General features: G+C 26.9%; 1 protein-coding gene across 1 annotated transcript; it reads right to left on the bottom strand.

Annotated features, from left to right (window-relative positions):
- Positions 1-730: 730 nt before the first annotated feature.
- Positions 731-8,963, bottom strand: LOC132921980 (uncharacterized). Its single transcript, XM_060985252.1, has 4 exons — positions 8,449-8,963; positions 3,048-5,638; positions 1,591-2,983; positions 731-1,528 (listed from the first exon to the last, which is right to left on the bottom strand). The coding sequence occupies exons 1-4, from the start codon at positions 8,818-8,820 to the stop codon at positions 1,061-1,063; spliced, it is 4,824 nt and encodes a 1,607-aa protein (XP_060841235.1). The 5' UTR covers positions 8,821-8,963; the 3' UTR covers positions 731-1,060.
- Between the last annotated feature and the right edge of the window lie 18,291 nt (positions 8,964-27,254).

Here is a 27,254-nt window from a genome sequence, read left to right as displayed (position 1 = left end):
ATTTGTAAGACAGAGACAACACAAACACTTGGTAGCATCCTCTTGAAAATATTATTCCTGGAAATTTAAACTTTTATACATTTTATATTATTAAGAATATTACTATACACAATAACATTTTTGATTTATCTTAAAAAATTATTTTTTTATAAGTTCTATGAAATTAATTTTTTGTTGTAAGTTACTTATAGAAAGATAATTTTTAGTTATATAAGTACTATGTAGGTATAGTATAATATGATATACCTATATTATTATAATAATTAAATACAAATAATAAAATATGAATAATATTTTCATATTTTGGGAAAAAATTATATCAATCTACTCTAATATAAAAATAAAATAAATGGCTTAATTAGATATATAATATATCAATAAACCATATCACTTGGTCATATATTCTGATAGACCATTTCCACTCTAAATCATTTTTCGTGTATAATGAATTCATATTTAACACACCTACATTAGTGTCCTTCTAGACATTTAATCTCGGTACCTACTTATTTACCTTTTTTTATACGTTATGAATGTTATGATATTCTTAAAAGTATAATAATGATTACAATTATTTTTTGTGTTCAGCTATTAACATATAAATAAATAATTTTATTATAAATAATTTAAGATTTGTTAAATAATTATACAAAATATTATGTCGTACAATAATTGTGGTAAAGCAGTAATAACTAAACTTTGTTATTATTTTCTAAATTAGAACACAATATTTCAAACAAATTTATATATTTCAAGTATCCATAGATAATATAGAAAAAGAGTTGTCAAAATATATAATGTCAAATATGTTTTTAGTTACATATTATAGTATATTCTTTATGTGTGGTATTATACAGGTATCTATTATAAAAAAGGTTAAGCTAAAATAACTGAAATGTTGTTAAATATTTAGTTGGATTTAAAAATCATTTTATTTACAATTGTTATGAGAACATAAATATTACAATAAAAATAATCTAAATGTAACATAACTAAGTATTCACAAAATAAATTATAGAAATAAATGTAAATATTTAAAAAGTTGAAAAATTACATCAAATTACATTATTAACTTATTTTTATCTCTTGAGCCAAAAAAATACCTATTAAATTGTGGTTTTTTAATCATAGCATGTGGTTTTTTTCGTTTGGACTCATGAACATCTTGATCTTGATCTTGACCTTGTTCATTATCAGAGTTTTCTTCACTTTCTTGTTGATATTGAGGACGTTTAATAGGTGGCTCTTCTTCATTTTCATCTTCTTCTCCACCTCCTCTTTCTCCTCCATCCCCTTCTCTTTCTCCTCCTTCTCCTTCTCTTTCTCCTTCTCTTTCTCCTTCTCTTTCTACTTCTTCTCCTTCTCCTCTTTCTCCACCACCTCTTCCTCCTCCTTCTTCTTCATCTTCTTCTTGAACGGGTCCAGCGTTTTCGTCTTCTCCACTTTGTTGTTCAGGCCTTTCATCAACTTCTTCCTCCACAGGTATTTCTGTAGTTGTCGTTGTTGTCGTTGTAGTTCGTCTTCTTATCTAAAAATGATGATATAAACATTAATATTTTAAATTAAAAAAAATATTTTTTATAGACAAACCTGTTTTTTTTTTGGTCTAATTATTTTTGGACAATCTGCTTTTTTTGGCGTTTCCTTGACATTTTCCTTTATTGGTTCTTTATTTGGAAGTCTTAATTTAAATCTATGATCTATAGTAGGGCCTAATACGTTTCTGAATAAATCTTTAGTTGATCCTTTAAATCCAAATTTTCCAATAGATTCTTCGGCTATACCATCCTTAATTTTTTTTTCTAAATAGACAGGGCCATTCGGTAATGCAGATTTTGTGTCTTCTTCGTTTTTTACTTTAACCACTTGCATCCATTTTCCAACTCCAGTATCCGGGTTAATAACATATATCAATGAACCCTTTTTATCGAACTGTGTACGTTCAACACCATTTGTGCTGTTAGCTACACTGTCATTGTAATTAATAATTTTAGTTTTGCTGTCTCCGAATGCTATTGCTGGTATGAACTTTATCGTCGTTGACTCATACCTAGGTGTAGTAGAAAATGCCACATTTATTTCCTCCGGTAAAGTTTCAGATTTATCCTGATCTGACACCAAATATTTACTGCTAAATAACTGATCACTTCTATTATAAAATGGAGGATTATACACTACCCTTTTTACTCTGACTCGTGGCCGGTCAGTATGATAGTAATACCGTGGTTCTTTTCTTCTTACATCGACATTGACTGAAACATGGTCTCTTTTATCTCGCAACCAAGAACTATTTTGTGGAGAATATATTCTTACGCTAGCAGTAGGTGAGGATAAACTCACATTAGTATTAGTAAAAACATTTAATTTCCTGTGTTTTGGTTTTTGTAAATCTACACCTTTCATATTTCTTTTAGTTCTTCTATAATTCTGGATTTGAAATCTGTTTACTGTTTCGCCGATGTTTTTGTCCACCATTGTTGTAGTCTTAATTTTCGCAGATGGTGTCATTTTAATATTAAAAAAATTGTGCACAACTGATGAAACCATAACGTCATCTTCGCCAGTAAAAAAAGAAGTAATAGGGCTAAGTACATCAAGCAAATCGGCATCGTTTGATTCGTCATCCACTTTTACTTTTTTCAATATTTTTTTTATCTTGGGTTTCTTAATTTTTTGCAATTTTTTAAATTTTTTATTATTTATTATTTGTGGTGGTGGAAGAAGGCCTTCAATTTTATTGTCTATTAAATGGTTGTTTCTTACATTAGATTCTGGTTTTTGAGTAGGATGTTGAATCGAATATTGTAAAACATGTTCATCATTTGAAGAAACATCAGAATCACTATCTTCTGGTTCTATTTTCGTATCATTGTTATAGACAATTGTTGATGATTTAGTTGGAAATGTTAAAATAACTGGTTCTGGTATAATTGAATCCATACCTTGAATTTTATGATTAATGGGTAAAGTTTTATTATGTGATCTGTGAAAAAATAAATTTGAATTTTGAATTAAAAATTATTGCTTTAATGATTTATGATTTTTACCTTCGAGTTCGCACATCCTTAGTAGGGAACCAATGGTCAGAAATTAGTTCATCGGCAAAATTCCAGTCCACGTGTGGCTTGCCTGGTTGAATACCATCTTTTTCTTTTTCAGGAGGTTTTTTCACAGAGAACAATACATCCGGAAATCCAACATCTTTTTCTTTAAAGATAGGATTATCTAAAGGATCACTACCAAAATATTTTGTTTTGAAGCACCCTATCTTATCACCAAGAGCGTCTACTCTAGGATCTTTATTAGATGGTTCACCCTTCCATTCGCCATCTTCAGTTCTTTTAGGTACAATATCAGTGGGTGCTGACATATCAGTACACCGAACATTGTCTGTAGAAGCGTAAAACTCCATACCACCAGCAGTTTTTCGTGGTGTCAATATAGGGTTTGTAGCATATCTTAATGCCGATTGTTTTGGAGCTTTTTTGTAATGAGGATATACAACAGTATCGACTGGAATTTCAGTTGTAGTACCACTTGAAGCAATATTTATTACTTCTAAATCTCTACGTGTTCTTCTTGGATAATTATCGTTTAGAAGTTTAGCCAAATTATTCACCCGTTCATTATATTGTATTGGAAGTGGACGATAAGAACCAGATTTATGAAGTCCTGAGAAATGCGCCAACGTTAAATTTTCAACGTGACGGGTATTTTCATATTCAGATTTATCTCGACCTCGTAGCTCTTCAGTATTTTTTATTGAGTCCTTTGGTAAATGAGGATGTCTGCTATTCCAATAAACATTTCTGTCATTTAATTTAGGACTTTGTGTCGTTATTTCAATTTTAACTCCGCTATATCGACTCCCAGAAGGATAATGATCATCGTGATATACATATGAATAAGGATTGTTCATTTTCACTGACTTTTCATATGGAATCAATCTGTATATAGACGATGATTTAGTGCCAGATCCTTCAAATCTTTTATTTGATTCAAATGTTGGATAACCATCTCCTTTATTAAATTTAGAATAATTATCTTCTGATAGTTGAGATGTTTGACCTCTAGTTTTAGGATAATTTTCCCAGTTTCCAGAAGCTTCATCTGATTGCTTGTAAATGTTTTTTGGTTGATTATTAAATTTTGAATATTCAGAAAGACGTGAACTGTCATGTTTTATATTATGTGATGAAGGACTGCTATTTGATTCAATATTAGCGTGTCCCATGTTAATATTATTTAATGGTTTTTGTCCATGATGGCTTTCATCGTTTAAGTGATGTTGCATATTTTGATAATTTGGATAAAACTCATATTTTGGATAAACGCGTATAGTTGGATCTCCTCTGGAATCATAGTTATTTTTTTTAAGTCTTGTTATAAATGGTGCATCGTACGTTTTATGTGGACTAATATCTTGAACAATAGAGCTTGTATACCGTGATCCTGAATTTCCACGATTTCCTAATTCTGTTTCAATGTCTCTATGATTTTTCTTTTTTTTCTCTTGATGAATTTCAGGTTTAATGTTTATATTGAAATTTTCTAAAGGTCCACTTTGAACTGCTTTATTTTTATTTCTTTGATTCAAAGCACTTCCGTTTTGTTTGTTAATATTATGAGTAATACCTGTTTTAAAATTATTCGAAGGTGAATTTATAGTATCAAAGGATAAATTTTCTCCTGAAGACTTCTTTATTTTTTTATGTCTTGAATTTATGGCACTACCATCGTAATTTGTCTGAGGAATAAATTCATAATTTGAATATGGTAATATTTGTGGTTTTTTATTAGCTACACCTACATTTTCTAACTTGGGCCTTACATTTCTATCCGGCTTGTTTGATGATCCTGGAGCCAATAAATCTGTTGGAAATATATATTGGTATGGCTGTGTATCGTGATTTATTGAATACCCATACTTTGTAGCATGGCCGTTTAATTCGTGTAATTCTGAATTCATTTTCGATTTAACTAGTTTTTTATTTACATTATTATTTCTTTTATAATCCGTTGGTGGTGAAATTGGTATCCAGGGAGAATTATCATAACTTCCTATCACGTCTGTTTGAGATTTTTGTACGTCACTTTCTTGATGTTTTCTTGGCCTACTTCTGGTCCTATTCGTATAATCATTTTTATTTTGTTTTACCGTATTTCGAGAGCTATCATGCCTCATAATTGGCCTATACGTTGTTGGTTCTACATTATCTCTAGTTTTACTAAAACTAGGAACTCGTCTAGATTCCGCACCTTCATTTTTAGAATCTTTTTTTTCAGTTTGTGTTAGGTTTTGCACAACAATTATCTTTCCGCCATCAAACTTTGAATAATTACCTGATGACTTTTCACTTATAGGGCTGCTATCATTAATAATTACTTTTCTTTTATCACCATCATCTTCGTATCTAGTTTTTTTACCTGTAGTTGTTTTATGTCGACTCCAAGTTCCCCGACCTGATGGTGCAACTGTTGCTACATGGTCTTTAGTTTCTTCTACATTTTGTGACGAACTATTTTTAGGTCCAAAAACCTCTACGCTTTGATTATCTTTTACTTCTTCTTCAATTTTTAATTTTTTTGAACCTCCATGATCGTATCCGGCATCTTCATAACCTTGTTCTTCATAAACCTAAGAATTAAAGATACTAATTATAATAACAATAACTTTCTATTATATTTAAATAGTGTTTAACGCATGTGGAATTCATGAAATCTATCAAATTCCCCACTATTATTCAAGTGAGTAATAAGCAAATTGTATTAACTTGGTTTTCATTTATTTCAATAAGATACGCCATTGTCTATTAATTTTTCACACAGAATATTGTATTTTTATGTTATAGTTACTTTGTGCAGTACTAAAAACAAATAGAAGATCAAATCGTTGATACAAAATACGAAATGTGTGTTTTATACTTATTGTTTTATAAAATAAAAAGGTCTTTCCAACATATTATGAATAAATCGTTCAGAATTTTAGAAACTACAAGAGAGATCTATATGGATGATATTACATTGAATTCGATGAAAAATAGTCTTTATTTCTATACACAATACAAGTGGCCTTGAGTTCAATTATCAGGAAACTATATGAAATAGTCGTGAAATCGAGTATGATGTGGTTTAAACTTCATAATTACGTGGTTTTCGAAACCGTTGTCATATATGACTACAAGTAAGTACACATGTTATGACATGTGTAAGGTTATAATAGATTTTTTTATAAAAAATAACTCTCTATTATAAAATTAATTTATTTTAAATATAAGACACGTTATTAATTTAAAAATAATTGATATGCTATTTAATAGTTTACTGATCATATTTACAGTATTAGACTATTTTGCTTATTACTGACGATATTGTTAATTTTAATATTGTTACTAATACATATACAATTTATTTATATTTATACTTATATTATAGAATTTATAATATTTCACTAATTAACAAAATATAATGTTTCTAACTATATGAAATCAAAAATTATTTTTATTTTTAATTTTAAAATAACTACTTATATTAAATATTATTTATAATTTTTGTTTAAAAATCTATAGTATATATATACTATATATATACTTAAACAATTTAAATACAAATATTAAAAATAAAGCTGTATCTCCTAACGTTATATGTATTATAATCCGTGTGCTATTCTTTTACGCCTTAAAGTAATTTATGTTTGCTACTATATATGTCACTGTAGTAATAGTTATAGATAAACTGTTGTAAAGATAACACAACTATAATACCTTCAATTACTCTATCTACATTGTACACAAAAATTGAATGAATATTAACATTTAAAAAGTAATAATAAATCAATTATTAGCCATTAATACTGGAGAACAATGAATAGAACCGATTATTTTATGACGTAAGTATACAATTATTTATATGTTAAAAGTGTATGTTCCATAAAATAAAATACTAAGACATATAATAATTAATGCTGCACTATTTATAATCATAAATGAATACTAGATACAATAAACATGATTTCTAAGATATGTTTCATACATTTTCCTATAGGTAAAAAATAATGTATATATATATATATATATATATAAATATATATAATTAATGGAAAATGAGAATTGCTTGAGACGTAATGCTCAACGAATCTCAAAAAAATTAAAAACTCTACACCACTTTTAAAACCAGGGCTGAGCTTTATTTATTGATCTTTTTAATGCCTGTCATTGCCAGGCTAACTTCCAATATTTTTCTTAATAACCTCGTTAAAAGATAATAGAATTTTGGTTTTTATGTTCTTGCAGTTTCGATTACCTTGTTTTACCAATATTCAATTAATATAATGTATCCATGAACTATAAAACAATTAAAATATTCTAAATTTATATAACACTATTAGCCAAGATGTTTGGGCGAAATTAAGATTAATTAAAAATGTATATATTTATGTATAATAATTTTGGTAAATAGGTTTATTCAAACAATACATTTTTAAATAGTAATAAAGGCTCATAAATAATTGGATGTATGAATTATGCATCGATACGACGATATGATATGATAAGTTAAAACTTATAAGTAACAATCAGAAAATAATTACCATTTATGAGTAATTCATATTATTAAATTGTATAAACTTCAAATGAACTTTACTTAAATATTTCTTTTTATTAAGATATAATATTTAATTATATTTATATTAAAAATATAATTAAATAGAAAATTATATATACTAAAATTATTGATACTATATCACTTACAGAAAAGTAGGAAGAACGAATTGATTGGTTCATAAAAATTAAATACATATATATTATCTATTTTTATTGTCTATCTCATATTCATAATATTATTAAGTATTTTATCTTATATATATATATCAAGTATATCAAGATGATAAAATAAATAGTAAATTTTTGAAATGGATTAACCAAATCACATTAAAATTAATGATAAATAATCAATTTGCATGTACAATATAAGTATACTACATAAATAAATAATATAGTATACCTACCTACTTTTGTTAATTTTAGGAAAAAACATTGCATGTAATATTATATACTAGGAAGGTTTAATGATTTTGATTTTTGAATGTCAAGATAAAATTGAGTAAAATAATAAAATATAAAATGGATATTTATTAAACTAGGTAATGTAAATATAATATACAGTGGAGTCGCGATAACTCAACAAACTTGACAACTCGAATTTTTTTTTATTCCCCTAGAAATATAAATTAATATAAATTCGAGTTAGATATCTCGAATAATACATATCTCAAAGCTAATTATTTTTATCTCCCTTCAACTTTGAGTTATTGTGACTCGACTCTATAGGTATATTATTTATATGCTATAAATTTATATTTTATTTTCATATTTTGTTAAGGAAATAAATGACAATATAAAACATATCATATAGTTGATAAAACAAAGTATCATAATATGTTTAACTGACCTCTTGTGTCTTCTTATGAGTTACGACTTCTCTAAGTCTAGGTGCATTTGCTACTTCTTCTGAAGTTGCAGCTTCTTCCATTGCGGCCTCCTGCGGAAGTCGCTTAACAGCATCATATCTTCGAACCTGCACGTACGTCTGTTTGGGTACAAAATCCAATTGGACACTAGGAGGTGGTGTTCCCAAGTCACCAACGATCTTAACCCGTGTCGGCACATCCCTTGGAAGCTCATGATCGGATACATAGTTTCGGACACCGTATTCGTCACCATCGTTAATTTTTCTATCATCACTTTCGGGAAGTACCGAGTACACGTTTGATGATAAAGCGGCGGGACATATTACGCACAACACAAGACGTATCAGTAGCATGTTATGTCGGCATGTCAAGAGCGTCGTCACGATACTAAATCACTTTTACTCGAAGTGGTCGTCTGGGAAAACCTTTCTCCGTAGCCAAACGAAGGGAAACAAAAAACTGTGTGATAAAAAAAATAAATAAACATTGACCAATGTGGAAAATTCGAGCCTCCGGAACTACTGGTTGGCATGCGGTTATAAGATTATCGTCCGGTTCGTTAGCTGCAAGTGAAAACAATTAAAACCATGACAAATAAAAAAGAAAGAAAAATATCTATTGTCTACCTTCATTGAATGATGTCGGATCAGCCGATAAAATGCGTATAACTATCAAAAAAATTATGAACTATAAAATATTATAATAATGCTTATAAAATCATAGGTGCCTATAATATTAATAAACGAACCAAATAAAATACTATATTTTTACTTATATTATTGACTAAATTAAACATATTTTGTCAGATTTCTGGGTTTTATTACATTCTTATATTTTGAATAAATTTAAAATAATTATATTTTATGTATACTTACATTATATTTTATTATTATTATCCATTAAATAAACTAAAAATACGTTTATTTATAGAAATATACATAGAACTCCATTAGTATTATGATTTTATTAATATTAAAAAGTATTATATTGTGTCTTGACTCTTGATAGAAAAAAACTTACTATAGATAGATACATGTTGATTAATTATTATAATATAAGTAAAAATATTCTGGCAGTATTTATTAACAGATAAACATACACGTCATTTATAACCCAAATATTTTTTTTCTACATTTCAATTTCTGCCCATAGTACGTATATCATGAATAAACGATACAAACATTTAATATTTATACTGTCTACTGATCCTCATCTGTTATATACAACCATCACTTGGTTAATGTCTGTGGTTTCCAAATTTCCAATATATACATTTTAATTTGCCGATCTCGTCAGTTGTCACAATCTTTATACTTCTATTCATTTATACTATATTACTATACATTATAGTATCTAAAATCAGTTATAAAAACTTGAATTTTTTTTTAACACGTTATTTTCTAAATAATTAATTTTTCCTAGTTATTTGATTGAAAAATTACATACTTTAGAATTTTGTTCACAGTTTATTATCGTGAATAAGTAGAATTAATAATAATTGACAGCATATACGAAATAAAAAATAAAAATTATTGGCATGTAGGTAATATATTTTATATTACTAAACATTCTTTTGTTCGGAAATTGGCAAGTAACGAATATGTCATTATTTATATTGATATAATATTATGTTTTTTTTTGCATCTAGATACCTATAATTATTGTAAACACCTATTTAATAATATTATTTAATATGTAATATACAAGTATATTTTTTTTTTTATTTTATTTTAGATCATTTTTAAAATTGTTCCAGATTGTATAATTTTGTCATTCCATCCGGAACGATGTAGATAACAGTGATGTATCTATTGCCAATACGTGTATAAAAAAACAAGTAACGTTTTGTTAAACTAAAATATCATGTAGAATTAACTATACACACCTATATAATGATTAATAAGTAATGACCTATAAACTATAGAATATTAATATAGACCATAGTGTTTGAAAATAGAGCAAAACATTCAATTATTTATTGATACTAGCAATTTTAATTATTTGCTAGGTATTGTATTATTTTTAAATTCAACGTATTACATTTAAAAAACGTGTAACATCTAAGCAATATTACTACAATGAAATAGGTGTCCAATTTTAATTAGATTCGTATTATCTAAAATTAATAATAGAGTTTGTACTCGTAATTTGATTATTGATTTTTATTCTCATAAATAGAAAAATTAAAGCACAAATTAAGTTTATAATTAAATAAATGCCTCGTGCATTTTAAAATTTAAAATTTAAAAATAAATAGGTATATTAATTATTAATAGAACATTGTATATTGTTATTGGTAATATTAATTAAATTGCTTACCTACTAATTTCAAAAATAATGATATTTTTTAAGCTTAATTACAATTTATACAACAGTCCATAATTGTACAACAGGAAATTTTTAGATTAGATTAAATAGCGGGAAATTACAAGGTGGGAAAATGCTCTACTAGTACCACCCGACAAATTTATACTTTATTAAGAATACAATGTTTATCAATCAATTATTTTTTTTGAACATTAATAATATGCTACAAAATACGTTATTACTTATTAACTACACTGTATAATTTTTTTAAAAGATTAATTTTATTATACGAGTATTATACGCATGATTATTGTTTACAAAATGAATTAAAATAAAATAATTATTACATTTAATTTATGCATTACTTTTTAATATTGAGTATAAATAGTGTATCATAGGAATATATTAAATTAAAAAATATATATTTTGAAAATAATTTGTTTAAATTGTGTTTTGAAATATAACGTAAAATTTTCCAAACATAGGTTCATTTAAAATTAATTAATTTGACCGTAAACTAGTCGTAACATAAGATAAAAACTCTTCAACTTTGAATTATCTACCATAGAACCTATTAATATTTAATTCTAATATTCCTTCAATTTTCAAATAATTGTTTAGAAAAAATAATTATTATAAATGATCTTCGATTTGTTCACTGTCAATTGTTTTATAGAGGAAAAAATAACTAATAAATAATAACCCTTACCACTTGTATACATTCCACAATTCTCTATAATAACCATATAATAGTATGAAACTGAGAATAAAAATAAAATAATATTTTTAATCATAATCTAAATTCTATATTATAGGTTTGAGTATCTACATTTATATATTGTTGAACAATAAAACGCAGTATAACGGTGATTGTGAAAATAATATATTTCATACTACAGAGAAAAACAAATCATTTTTAATGTGTTCGTCATTCAATAGAAATCCGGAAATTGTTTTTATGTTCATCCAATGCTTGGTGATATTTACTTAAAAAACCAATTTGTGCCTATAAAGTATTGTGAGTTCAATAATTTAAAGTTTTCTATCTGGATTAAAAACATTAAAATGTATATTATCTAAGAAATTATATATTAAAATTCTATATAATGTAGACTGTAAACACATATTAAAATTGTAGTCATATCATAAAATAAAAAGGGGAAAGTGGGTAACCACTTCGCTGTACATGTTGAGTATATCGCGACAATGAGTATAAGTAACTGTAATGTATGTGTTAAATTTGAATTCAATGATATATCAAATATCATTGCACACGAAAAACGATTCTGAGCGAAAACGGTTTATCAGTCTATATAATATATAAACTATAATATGTTCATATTTATATTGCTATTAAACTAATTTATTTTATTATTAAAAATACGATAGGTTGAACTAGTTTTTTCTAAAAACGTTTTACTTGAAAATTTCTTATGACTTATGAGTATACTATTTATAATATTATACGTTGAAAGTAATGAAAGTTTGAAGTTTCCCCGAATAATATTTCTGAATTTCAATAAAACAACTAAAATTTGTTATTCGTTAACATTTTAAATTAAAAAGTCAATAAAAAAAAAATTGTGTTTATATATTTTTAAGATTTTTTGGTTATAGTATGAACTAATTATGAGAAACATTAGGTATATACAATTTTCAAGCATTTTAATTGAGTATTTTTTTCAAATAAAGATACTACAAACTTAAAAATGTAAAATGTCTATAAATATAACTTAAAAAAAAAAAATAGAAATTAAACCACGCATAAAAAATTTAAACACGTGGTCAAATTTTAAAATATCCCATACAATTTTTTCATCGATATTTATAGGAAAACAAGTACTAAAAAATATCTGTTTCCTCAAAAAAACAAAAGAAATTATTTTGTGGTAATTTATTTTTGAGTTGCACCATATAAAAACTGTTTGTTTTTTTCTATAATAATTCTCTTTTTCCTTATTTCCTCCCCCTCCTCTCTAATTATATTGAAAAGTACATGAAATCTTTTAATTTTGACCTACCGACTAGACCTAATTTTTTACTAGAAATCACCCTTACGTTGAAAAGCTAAGGATTTTTTTCTACTAGAAAAAGTGTTTTTTAATTTTAAAAAAAACACACACACACACACACACACACATCACATCATTCATATCGTTGTGAAATCAATACATTCATCATTTTACTCGGAATCTAAAATTAATAAAACCTTTTTATTATATTATTATTTATTGTTACCCATTCATTATCTATAAATATAAATTCCATAGACTCTATATTTTATAAGTATCTAATGTTTTTTAAGTAAATCTTTATCCTACAAAATTAATATCAAACTACTGAAATATTAAAAGTAAAATAAATTACTTTAAAAACTATATGTGTCAAAAATACATATTATCATGATATATACTTAGAGTGAATATAATATCATCAAATATACTTATAGGCTGACAGACAATCTCCGCTTAGATTTGTTTTTTGTATTCAATGATATATCATTAAATTTAAATTTAACACATCCATAATAGTAGTTACTATAGTTACCCACCCAACACTTAATGTACAGCAGAGTGTAACACTATTGCATATCTTTTTATTTAAATTTAAAATAATTGATATATTTTTAATGTTTTTAGACAATTTACAATAATTATTTTATGATTCGAATACAATATCATCCTCAAACACATAATCATTAGAAAAAGTTATATTTTGAACACAATATAATATTTTAACATGTGGTCGCTACTCGCTCGTCATAGTAGTTCCTAAATTGCCTTGTATGTGATCGAAAAATATAAAATTTGCATTTTACATCATAGAGTACACTTAAAATTGTGGTGGGATTTATATATAATTTGTTGTTGTAGAACGTGAACCGTATCTATATTCAAATCATAATTTTATTATTAAGCTCCTGCTAAAAACAACAATATTTATTAACCGTTTACCCATCAACAAATAAACATTTCCATATACCTAATTAAACATTTGAAATTAAATCATAAAAAATATTCTGTATTATTATAAAACTATTATTACGTTAGGTCATTATTGTATATTACTCGTATGTTAAAAGTAACACAAATCGCAATTCGTTAATAAATAAGTAAATATTAGCAGAAAAGTAGAGAAATACACCGATTTGGGATTTTAAATAATAATTATATACATATTAAAATAATGACAATAATTTTATGAGCTGATATAAAATATTTTATAATTGTATATGCACATTCAAAAAATTAATTAAAAAATTATAATTAATTTGTAAAGTAATCTATTTTGGTAATAAATAATTCAAATTAATCATTGATAGATTAAAAATTATTCAACTAAATCAAATATTTATTAAAACATTCTGTAGATCAATAATAATATTTTATCAGGATCTAAAACTCATCATAATATTATACTAGTCTATACACAAAATACTGTCATACAGTATTATTATTATTATTATTATTATACATATTTGTCATTTTGTCACCTATAATAATATGGTATTTTTATTTTTTAATAACTGAATTTTAATTATTATTATTAACATTAATAAATATATATGTATATAATAATTATATCTTATAATAAATACCAAAAATAAAATAGCCGAAAAATATTTATTATCTTAATATTATGAAATATAATTTGTATAATGTATATTATTATGCTTCCGAACCGATCATAATCAACTGTTCCTATACAGGTACATACGCATTATACGGTTTATTATAGACATGAAATATATAAACAAAATTGAATTTAAGAACGAAGTTATGGTTTTGTGTGTCCTTGGTCCTTCTACATCCTCCACGGTGAAACTCATGTGAGTTTATATTATTTAGTATCGCGTCCTGCAATTATAAATTAAGCTACCGAACGCTGATTTTAATCGGTTTACGCGTATCACACGTGTAGTTCACCTTAAACATAAACACATAATCCTTTATCAAATTTACTTTCGTCCATACATAATTGAAAAATATATATTTTTTTTCCCGGCTTGGGATGGTGATTATAATAGGTTTCTATTCTGATGTATAAACAACATCTAATCAATATTAATCAACGTAGTGGAAAAATAAAACATCCTAAGCATCTTTTGTTTCTCACTTTTTCAATTGTTTTAAACAGTTTTATTATTATTATTTAAATCTGTCTTAAGTGTTTTTTTTTTACTATTGTACAATGATTATCTTAAAGTACATAGCAAAAATATTGTAATTTTATAGGTACTTTTTATAACTATTATATTATATTATTCTCACAACATAAATTATTTTGACAATAAACACAGCAGATAGATATTCGGACAAAAAAAACGTTTCTCTTTTATTTAACTCTATGTCTCTATTCATATTGTATTTTAGTATTTGTATGTTGTATAAATATGATATTATTGTCCATACACCGCTTTCGTGGTTTGGTTGTATAGACACCTCATAACTAGACGTCATGTCGTTGTTTATTATAAAATAACTGTGTACTAATGTATTAACGTTGTGTTATAAATTCAAGGCATTTAATAACAATACCGTGGATAATTGTTTTAACATTATTAATAAAATAGATAAGATAAGTAATATATGTTTTAAAAAATTTTTCTTTATTTTAAAAAAAACTGAAAAGCTGTATTAATATGATACACAAACTATTAAATATAAAAAAATTATTTTATCTTATATACTTTAAAATATAGGTATACATTATTGAAGAAGGCATACTTAACAATACTTCACCAGCATTCTAATAAAAATAATAGCAGAGCGATGAATAAAGCGTTAGGATTACAATGATTTAAATGCAATTAGTTTTAATTGTTTAGTCAATTATCACCTTTAAAAACCATAAAAGGATTCAATATTAAACCTCAAGGGTAATGTCAGGTAGAAAATTGGCCGTAATTGTAATTTTTTTATTTGGGAGTAATCAACAGAAAAACATTACTAATAGCAGGTTTTACTATACCTGCAATCTACATATATGGTATACCTAAAACAAAAACTGCGGAAAGACGTGAATATTTTGAATATTTACGCAATTGTGTACCTAAGTATACATAAAAACTACAATTTTCAATTTTCACAAAAATTTATTTTATTAATTTGTTGTAATTTGCAATATTTACTATTTTCATACTAGTTCCACAATAGAAAATTTGAAAAAGTTAACGTATTTAATATAGTTACTTGAAACTTGATAAGTTAATGCAAGATTCCTTTTATGGTTTCTTATTGAAATAAAAAATAGTATGAATAAGGTACATTAATTTTCTATGAACGTTAAACGTTCAAATTTTAAAACAAACTGTCAAGATCACAATAATTTGCAAATTATTTTGTAGTCGATTCCCAAAATTTTTAATTTTAAAAGTCGAGACTGGGAAATTTTACAATATTCTTAATAAGTTGTTTTCAAACATTTTAACAATATCAAAAAGTTCTTATTTTAATAAAATTGTATATTCAAACGAAAAATTACGATTTTAATTTAAAATAAAAAAAAAAACTCGCAGATACTGAAAACTTTAATTTCAAATATTTCACGTAATAATATTTTCTATGTACAATGACATTTTCAAAATATTTTGAATAGTTTCTAGCGATTTATTTAATGAGCATATTATTATTCATACTATTCCACTGGACTTAAAGTTAACCGTACCTAACTTTATAAGTTACAAATTTAATATTAATAATATAATATATTAGTGTTTGAAAATTGCATGTAATATAACATTTTGAAATATGCGAAATATTTCAATATTTTAATAAAATTTGTTTTCTTTTTTAAATAAGTTATATTTCTACAAACATTTGTCTTTTTATAAATCTGATACGCTTTTGGTAAATTATAAGCTTATAAGAAATTAATTAATTATAATTATATTATGTTTTAATATTTATATATCGATAATCCAACAACATATAAATAATATTATACATAAATTATGATGTAATATTATTTTATGAATTTATCATACTAAAGAAACCAAAGAAAAAAAAACGTGTGCAATTATAAGGCAAGAGATGAGTAAATGCCTACATACAGAGGTGTAACGTATAAACACTATAAACACAAAAAAATTGTTATTTTTTCTAAGATAAAAATAATAAAACTAATATTTTTAAATTCCTCGATAACATTTTTCTCAGTTCATCACTACATTATTAATTATATAAGGCCACGGTCTTTTTTTTGTGGAACAAAGAAAATACATTATAATTTATTATTCTCGTTGTTGTTGAGTGGCTTCTTTTACTAGGACGATATTGTATTGTATTATTATGATTTGTGTTCATTCCTCGCCGATGAGGTCGAATATTATACGTAATAATGTAATATTATTATTGTTGTACGTGAGCTTATCCATTATAATAATGTTATTATTGTTGTCTATGGTCGGCCGCGACGTGATCGACGAGAAGCGCCGAACGACGCGGCGGACGTCTTGGGACCCTGGTACGCGGTGGACTCGTTTTGTGGAAATTCCGACGGACGGCCGCCCGCTCGTGGCCGGGGTCCGCAGTCCGCCGGTGATCCGACCGCATGACGCCCTGGTACGCGGACGCGAAATATCGCATGAATTCGTTGCGCGGTGACATTTCCGGCCCGACAAAAATAAACCGTTGTGTACGTTACATAGGCACATTCCACGGGCCGAAGACACTGTTGTTGATGTTGACGGGCCGCGCACTGTAACGCGACCGCGGCGATTGTGTCGCTTTGACGGTACGCCGCCGACGCGGCCGCAACCTTATGCGTTCCTGGTACAACCGCGGCGTGTATCGAACGTGATGGCATCCCGTTTCCGGTGACGACGGCCGCGGTGGCGGTCGACCCGGCGGCCATACGTCGGGCCCATCGGTGGCAATGCGTGCACCGACGCCGCACCGGACCCGTCGTAACTCGCCCAACCATTGCCGTGTTACCGGCCGCGCTCTCGAAAACCGTGAAACCGTCTTCACATACCGCGCTAATAATATATATAAATTATAGTAAGCGGTTGTTTGGTTTTTGATCCGTTCCCAAATACGTAATAATATATCACAAATCATATCATAATGATTTATAATACCCGATTACTGACGCTAATCATTTGATAGATTTTTACACGTCATATATTTGTATCGCGGTGGTATGGTGGGGAACAGAATGATACTATCGACACGACAACTGGCTAGTGCCAATGGCTTTAACCTTATATATGGCCACTACGCGAAGCCTGTAAAATAATATCACGACAAATTTATTATTTTTTTAATAGAAGCCGATGCTTCTGCAATTTTTTTTATTTTTTTTATTTTTTTTTATTTTGAATTTACAAGACACTGCAAATCAAGTAAAAATGGTCAAATAGGTTCGTTTTGGCCATCGTGAATAGTACGTATTGGAATACTTTTATACATCGTTATACGATAATAACACAGGCATACCTATATAGTGTAGGTTTGCACGCGTGAGATTTTATTAAAATGTTTGATTGCTTTATCGATGTATTATTATAATATTTTAATCTGTGGTAATATCTTACATTAATTACACACAAGGTGAGAAGGGTTATTCAACATTTTTAGAAATACATATTAGACTTAATATAAATAAATGAATAAGTTTTAATATTTTATTGATTTGTCATCGATCAATAAAGAGTAACTTTATTGTTTACATATTATACTCTTTAGAGAAACTATAAATTACGAATTCAATCGCAAAAATATTCAATTTTGAATGAATGTCCGTTTTATTTTTATAGTTTTTACAATTTTATTATGTTCTTCACTTTAACTCGTTATCCAGTTACTCCGAATCATATGCAATACATTTTTTCCTCTGCAGATAGTGTTGTTAATTTTTTTGTAAAAATATAAAAACTAATTAATTATTTCTGTCAATACTTTGTTTGCTGAATCAATATTAAAATATACTATTATTTATAAAATTAAAATCATAACTAATTATTAATTACGTTTATTGTGGAAATCATTAATAATATTTCATAATATATAATTGATGCGTATAGGGAAAATTAACATATTATAATAATAAATAATAATATAAACTTAGTATTAGCTTTCTATAGTTTATATCCAAGCTGATTGTATAGCTACCGGAGTTTAGCTGTCGACTATATCCGATGATTATTTTCAAATGCAATATCAATTTTATATATTTATGAATTTAATTTGATTTATACAAATATTGTGTAGAATTTTAAATCAATAATAATATTTTATTAATATCTGAAATTCATCGTAGTCTTATAATACTAATACCCAACACCATATTATTATCACATGGTGAAACATGTTTGTCGTTATAAACGTTTCTTTATTTATACATTATACCTAATAATAACAGTAATAACTAAGCGAATTTGTTTTTATTATTATTAAAATAACTTAATAATAAATATCAATTAATAAATAATAATTTCCAAAAGGCAAAAATAAAATGTATGAAAAATAAATATCTTATTTTGAAATATAATTTGTATATTATATTATTGTTCACATTTGAATAATATATGCATTATCTACGATCTAATACACACAAAATTTAAGTTGAAGACGATATTGGTTTTGTACGTCAATCTACAACCACTACAAGTCTACAACAGTATTAATTATGTTTTCCAACCGTTGTTGAGAATGAGAAAGCATCATGTGAAAATAAAACAAAAGCAACCACCGATCCTGTTTGCAAATTTGCCAATAAAAATCTGTGGCCGTAAATTGCACCCGGCATTAATCGATTTTTAAAATGTGTATAGTAATTTTAGCTTATATTATCTAACTATTTGAGTGACCTTGAATTTATAGATATTTTTTTAAACGCTATTATACATTTTATTTACGATATCTTGATTTAAAATTAAAACCACCGTATGTCTAAAAAATCCAAACATTTATTTCTATAACCGTATAATAATCTGTAATAAATTTACGAATCATATTTTACTAATTCAATTTAGTCAAAAACAAAATTTAATTAGAACTTATAAAAATAAAAATTTTGCAATATTAAATGAAAATTGAGGTTATAGGTAAAATAAAGATGAAGTTTAGTGTAAAAACGTGTAAGGTATTTTAAAAACTTTCGGAGAAAACTTTTAATTACGTAAAAAAAAATATAAATAATAATCATGAGATTGATGTACAACAATTACAATAAAAAATTTTGTAATAAAATCCTATCATAAAAATAATGTTTATTATATGAACTGTATCCATGATAATGTCACGTTCATAACAATATCGTTGTTCGTACTTTTTTAAATTGTTGTGAACGTTACTTTTAGAAATATCGAATAAAATAGTTTATTATACCTACTCAGTAGCTATTTATGTACATAATTATGGATTTAATAGATTTTTAATGTTACTCATAATATGAATGATAATTACAAATGGTAATATAATTATATTATTATTTGTAATAGATAATAGTTTATACTATATATATATATATATATATTGATAATTTCGATTTCATTTGTCTCGATTTCACAAAAATGAAGGATATTTTGGACCAAATAATGACATATTTTGTGGCCTTCTCATAAATATACTTTATACTTTATATTTTGTATTTTTGTTTTAAAATTGTATAATATTTTCTGTGAAAATTATGGAATTTTTTTCTTTTATTCTTTATTTTAAATTAAAATTTAAGTGTTAAACAATCTATGCAAGTTTTGTACATTAAGCTTAAGTAATAATGAATAAGGTATTAAGGTTTGACAAAAAGGCTTGATAAGAGTAGCAAGGTCCCGGGTATGGAGAACAAGTTAATGGGAAAATAAAAATTAGTAATTTTTACTGTGATAATGCTGGAAAAACTGTCGTCACCTGTTGATGGCTATTTTTATAAATGTAATGTTCTGACGATGAACACGTCTTATTCAATGTAGTAAAAATTTGAAATTCTAACACTCATAGAAAATCAACGTTACTTATTTCCGGTAATTTTTTTCTGTTATAAGTAGAGAAACTTTTGAGGACTTTTGTATTAAATTGTCAAGCATTACCGCCTAACCAAAAAAGTTTTATTGCCATTTTGTACCCTTAACTACTATAGTATAGTTACTATATTTCATATGTAGATCATCTTTCAATTATTACATAAAAATAACCTACGAATACTAACTAAGCAGTGGCGTATTTAGGGGGGGCAAAGGGGGAGGCCCCTTGGTCTGTGTAGTACATATAATAGTATAACACAATACATTGTCAATACTACTCAGTAGTCAGTACTCGTATTATACTTATAATAATGATTTGATATGAAAACCAAAATAAAAAAAGTAAAATGTAAATACGCATTGTCTTGCGATACCTAGCATTCCTAGATTCATCTAGTGGGCCCCTCCCTTGAAAGATTTCTGGCTACACCGTTGACTATAACTCTACATCCTTTAGACTCTTTAGAGCTTTAACAATATTTTAGTTTTTGAAAATATTTGAACTCGTGAAAATCGTAATATAATTGTTTTGTAATTAGAAGAAAGAAAATCAGTACATACAATATTTTATTTTAAGCGCCCAAATGTATTCATGTGTAGCTCGTTACAATAGCATAATAAATAATTAAGTTTCGACTGTTTCGAGCCTGTTACGTTACCCTACTACACGTAGGGTTCTAAATTTGAAATATTTCACTTGAAATATTGAAAAATATTTTTTCTTTTTTTAAACGTGTTCGGTTAAAGTTAATTAGAAATATATTGACTATATACAGAAAATATTGATACTAAATATGCAAAAATATGCACTATACATTTTTAATATTTATCACTTGTATTATTAATAGGATCCCTATTGGTTATTATTATTATTATTTATTATACATATTTTCTTTGTTTTAGACAATAAACCAACTTTTGAAAATGTTCACTTGCAATTTGACGTGTTTATTAACTCTAAGATATAATAATTTATATTTTATTTTTTATTACAATTAAAATATTTCAAGAAAATAAATTTCATGAAATTTTAAAACCCTAACTACACGTCGTAGTAACGTGATGATTACACTTTACGAAATAATCGGACGAGACGGCGGCGAGGCGATCACGGCCTCGGCGAGTCGTCGTCGGTGCGGCGCGCGCGTACATGGACCCCTGGTACCGGCACGGTCGGTTTAACCCACAGATTCCGCCGGGTTAAACGCCGCCGGCCGACACCGTGGCCCGCAGGGCCGACCACCGCGGTACGCGCCGCGTTTTTCCACAACGTCGTTTCGGATCCGTTTCACCGTGCGCGCCCGACTAGGATACCATCGACGCGACGGCGACGTTTTTTGTCGGCACCGGACGCGGTCGGCGGCGTCGGCGAACACGCGCGCCCGACACGGTTTGCTTTTCGCTGGCATAGACGTGTGTCTGTCCACCGTGCAACGTAGCGCCGGCTATCAGGATCGCAGGAACCGTGCAGCGTACGGTCTATCGCGTTGCAACGCCGCCGTCACTGCAGTTGTTATTAATAATTTATATTGTTGTCGTCGATTAGTACAATATTATTAATAAAAACCGTCATTTACCGCCATTTTTCAATTTTTGTGGCAATTGGACGATTGTCCATTACAAATGTATTATAATATTACTATACGTTTAAAACGCTTGAGGATAATATTATAAAATATGTTTTCTGTTGATGATATTGGCAATAGCGCAGAATGGCCAGAATACGCAGTGATAAAATTCCTACAAAAATGTCGGATATTGCTGCGACCACTTACCATCACTAATGAGCAATTGTATTTATTATTTATATCCAGGGCTTGGAACTTATAAAACTATAATATTTACCTTTTATCGCCTTTAATGTGCACTTAAAAACGGCAAATTATGTGCTGTAAATAGCGCACTAAAAACTGGAAGACGCGCGAAACAAAATTGTAAAAATAAATATTTAATTTAATTTTTTTTTCTTAATACTTCATAATTTATGCATAATTACTTTAGTTAGTAATGCTATTATAATAATGGCATTATACGGTAAATAACTATAAGGTGCTCACTGTTCAGGAATTAGGCTATAATAAACTTCCAAGCCCTCTTTACATTTGTATATAATCCGTGTAGACCATAGCATATCATAATACTTACAAATACGGTATTTCTAATCAACTATTCATTCGACAAATGAATAGGTGGACGAATTTCGTACGTATTTTTGCATCGGGTCGTCATTGCCTCGTTGATACTGCGGAATCCAGTGACTGCGGATGATATAGTAACATTATTTTGTTAATTATTTATGTGTATATTATAATATTATAAAATAATTTAATTGTTGTATGGAGTAGGTAAACCTGGGTATATATTATTATTATATACTTTTACTCTACATATTATGTAATTGTAGTCGATGTGTTTCCCTGGCCGGGAAATGGTTGACTACTTGAATTTAGATATTATTTGTTTTAAAAATTAAAACCCGTCAAACCCTGTAGGCTACAAGTCCTAAAGTTTTGTCTGACTTTTGGCCTGTTTATGTGATAATTGGTATTATCTGCAGTCCCAAAACGCAATATTGTATACATACTGTATATAGGTACTAATATGCTACAGTAAATTAATAAGTGAAATTTAATGTGAAAATTAAATAAAATATTAAAATTCAATATTTATTAACCGACGATTGTTTATAATATTCAATTAAAATGTTTAAAACCACAAAATTCGGGTTACCGCTACAGATGATGAAATTTTGTGTCAGAATGGTTTCTCAATTTTTCTCTACCGTAATAGTCGGGTACTTTTCAAATGTGAATGCCCAAAAACAAACCATTAAAAGATAATAACGACAAATGTTGATCAACAATAAGACATATATATATATCAAAATATCAAAATAATTTTCAGTTTCGCACTAATAACTCAATGTATTGATAAATCATAAATGATAATATTGTAATTTGTAAACCATTAAATATACAAAACGTATTGGTACTTTTAAATTTTTAATAATAATTAGTAACTAATAAAAGAAATTGAATATCATTAAAAAAATACCATTGGTTTGTATATTTTGTATATTATATAAGATATAACTATTATTATGGTAAGTATTTAATATATTTTTAATAAGTTTTCTGCATTATCGATTGAATATAAAGTACGACTAACTAGGTAAGTACTAACTACTAATAACTATATACATAAGTTTACCAAGAAACTATACAATTAACTATGGTTACTGCGTTAGTTCTTGCAGTCAATTCACAGAAAATACTTAAAATTATTCGATAATGTTTTGAAAATTAATAAATTGTATAAGGTGAACATTTTTAACCTTAATCATTTTTATCGCGTAAATCACGTTTTTTATACGGTTTAAATATTATAATATATTGAATACTATCCTAATTTATTATTTAACCTTTTTATGGCTTTTATTTTCTCATAGATAATAGTAATACGACCTATATATTGTCTAAAATCTTTTTGTACTTTCTCATCATTGTTAAACTGAATATGTTTAGATATCGGTTAGTAATAAACCTTTCTAATAAAAATTCAATCTGTGGTTTTATACTATAAACCTGAACATTGAAACCACGACATATTAAATAGATTCAAGTAGAAAAGAAACGCTAAACCATTATTATAGGTGAATAAGTGTTAAAATATATTAAAGTAGACAATAGTCCATTAAAAATGGTTTTTAAATATTGTAGAACCGAGTAAATTCCAATCATGTAAAAAATTTATTATAATAAAATTAGTAATACGTGACAGATAGTGAGTTTCACCGACCATAGATATATGGTGGCACCAAACCAGATTCACTGTACACCGGAAAAACATTTTTTAAGTTTATTTACTATACTGAGCTAAAATATGATATAGTATAGGTAATATAACAACCATTTTTTTTCGACACGATTGGGCAAATTTGTCGCATTATTAAAGTCCAAAGGTGAAAGGATCGAATAAAAAATATACTGCGATGTTGTCGTACGCCTTAACACTGCAACAGACTATAATATTATACATAGTAGTACGGTCCAACTTACTCCAAGCCCTGCTACAGGTGAAAAAGTAATCAGCTGGTCAATTCCCAGCCCTATATAAGGGCACAGCACGCCAGTCTGCACAGGTTTAGCTAGTATTATTCATTTACATGAGACGTCAGATTTATTAAAATAAAATAAATGTTTATGTAAATATTTTGTGTTAGCCATATTTATTGTTATAATTAAATAACTTTGGATAAGAATAAAGAATAAACGATGATGTTCGGTTACCAAGCCGCAATTGACGGGGAGATTGACCTGTAAAACGGACATCGACAGCCACTGAACCGCCGCCGTGACTTGATAATAATATTCTCAATCGTGTTGTCAGCGGATATTTTCAGATGTGGCGCAATCCTGTCTTCAATAATATGTATTATGCTTAATAATGTCATAAAAAAATATAATATGCAAATTCGTTCTTCGTTGGGCTATATTGACTGATTTTTTACCCGACACAGTCTTTTCATCTATTACTATAATTATATGTTAAACACTTTATACAGAACTATATATAGGATTTTATATTAGAATCTTGGAAATAAGACTATACCTAAATTTTAATTTTATCAGTTATTTATTATTATTTAAAAAGCTTTGACAAGACAAACAATGTATATATTTTTTAGACAAATTGATAATATTATTTAATTCCATATTTCTATACGTCATATTATAATTACTAATCAGAGCCACTTTATACATTCTGAAAAAAATATAATAAAAATTATACATTAAATGTATTTATAAATTTTATAAAATCGAATCACTTAAACACATATATGCATCAACAATATATAAATTATAATTTCTAAAAAATGGTAACCACATAAATCAATAAAAATTGTTCCACATAAGTATAATTGCATATCTAGTTGCGTTATATAAACACTAGCCACGAATGATATAATTGTATAACACAATACTATTGTCTATTTTCAGAGGTAATAATAAGTACTATAACTATAAAAATAAAAAGTATAAAAAGAACATTTTTTTATGTATTTATCAGTCAAATAATTACTATAGTATACTATTTTTAAGCAGAAAAATAGTAAATCTTCTATTGATTGTGGATCTTATGTAGCTTATGATGAGGTGACGAGTAGGACACATAATATGACGTTATACATTTATAAGCTATAGTTACGTACTAAATTATACTGACGTTTGCGAGGCTTATCATAAAAAAATAATATTATTCATTATTCAAACAGATAATACAACTACTCAATTTCAATAAAAAAAAAAGTCGAAAAGGTTGTTTTATAGAAACAAAGAAACAACTATATGACAAACGACTACTTAATTTAAAGTGACTTTCTAAACATTAAAAAAAAAAAAACTTTGCTTAATTTATTAATGCTTATTTATAATAATAATAATAAAAATAATAAAAATAATTAAAAAAAAAAACTGTAAAAACTATTCATAGCCAAAATGATCACTAAAAAAAAAAAAAAATAAACACAATAAGATGCTAAACAATTGTTTAATTTGTTAAGCTTAATTAAATACAAAACAGAAAATAGCATAATACTTACTATTTAATAAAAAAAATCATCGTAGGTTTTATTTCTAAAAAACTCTTCTTAAACAATATCTTGATTTCTACTATATAAAATCAACTCCCTGCCCAAGTTTCAATTTTTTTCTATCCCCGCAGTTGACTGTCATTCAATCACATTTTAGAGTTGTTATTTAGTTTTATTCCCTTGAGCTTCTTTTTTTTTAGCTTTCGAGTTATCTCCATACACTAAAATTCATCAAAATCAGTTCAATGGTTGAACTATAAAAACACAACAGAGTTAATTTCGCATTTATACCTACTCGTAATATAAAGTTTGGATTAGCTTTATGTCAACTTCATATAACGATATTACTATTTGTATAGGTACCTAAGTTAATCAATGTCATTATTACTATGATTCAAGCCTCATTCCTTATAATTAATATTGATTTTATTTTACCTTAAATAATAATATAATTTGTATTTTATTAATATTATGTATAATGGCATTAAAGTGCGAATATATTGGAGAGAATTAATAAAGTAAACGCAGAAATCAGATATATCACTATTTTAAATCTACTTGTTATGTATACATACACATAATACATAAAAAAAATTATATGTGACCATAATTGTATTAAGGAAATCCTTATAATGTAACAATTTTTAAATCTGTATTTACAATTTACATAATAACTTTACTATAACAATTGAATTAATTAATCTATTTATATAATATCATGTATTTGAGCTGTGTAACATGAGACATTATAATAATATGTACAATATAGGCATTATAGTGATATAATAATATAATCAATTTAAATTCGAACATATTATACAATTATCGTTTTAGCCAGTCGTCGAATTATTTTTTACGTTCCTTATTGCGTTTGTGTAAATACCAAGTTGTGTATATCAATTTTTTTTTCATGTTTGTGG

This window comes from Rhopalosiphum padi, chromosome 2, assembly GCF_020882245.1.
Source record: "Rhopalosiphum padi isolate XX-2018 chromosome 2, ASM2088224v1, whole genome shotgun sequence".
In the NCBI taxonomy this organism is placed as follows: domain Eukaryota; kingdom Metazoa; phylum Arthropoda; class Insecta; order Hemiptera; family Aphididae; genus Rhopalosiphum; species Rhopalosiphum padi.
This window is presented reverse-complemented; position numbering and strand designations above follow the sequence as displayed.

Bases quoted from the DNA above. Each gene is read 5' to 3' on its own strand.
- LOC132921980 (XM_060985252.1), bottom strand. From the start codon at position 8,820: ATGCTACTGATACGTCTTGTGTTGTGCGTAATATGTCCCGCCGCTTTA. The intron at 5,639-8,448 runs GTCAGTTAAACA...TTTAATTCTTAG, and splicing joins CTCATAAGAAGACACAAGAG to GTTTATGAAGAACAAGGTTA. The intron at 2,984-3,047 runs GTAAAAATCATA...ATTTTTTCACAG, and splicing joins AAGGATGTGCGAACTCGAAG to ATCACATAATAAAACTTTAC.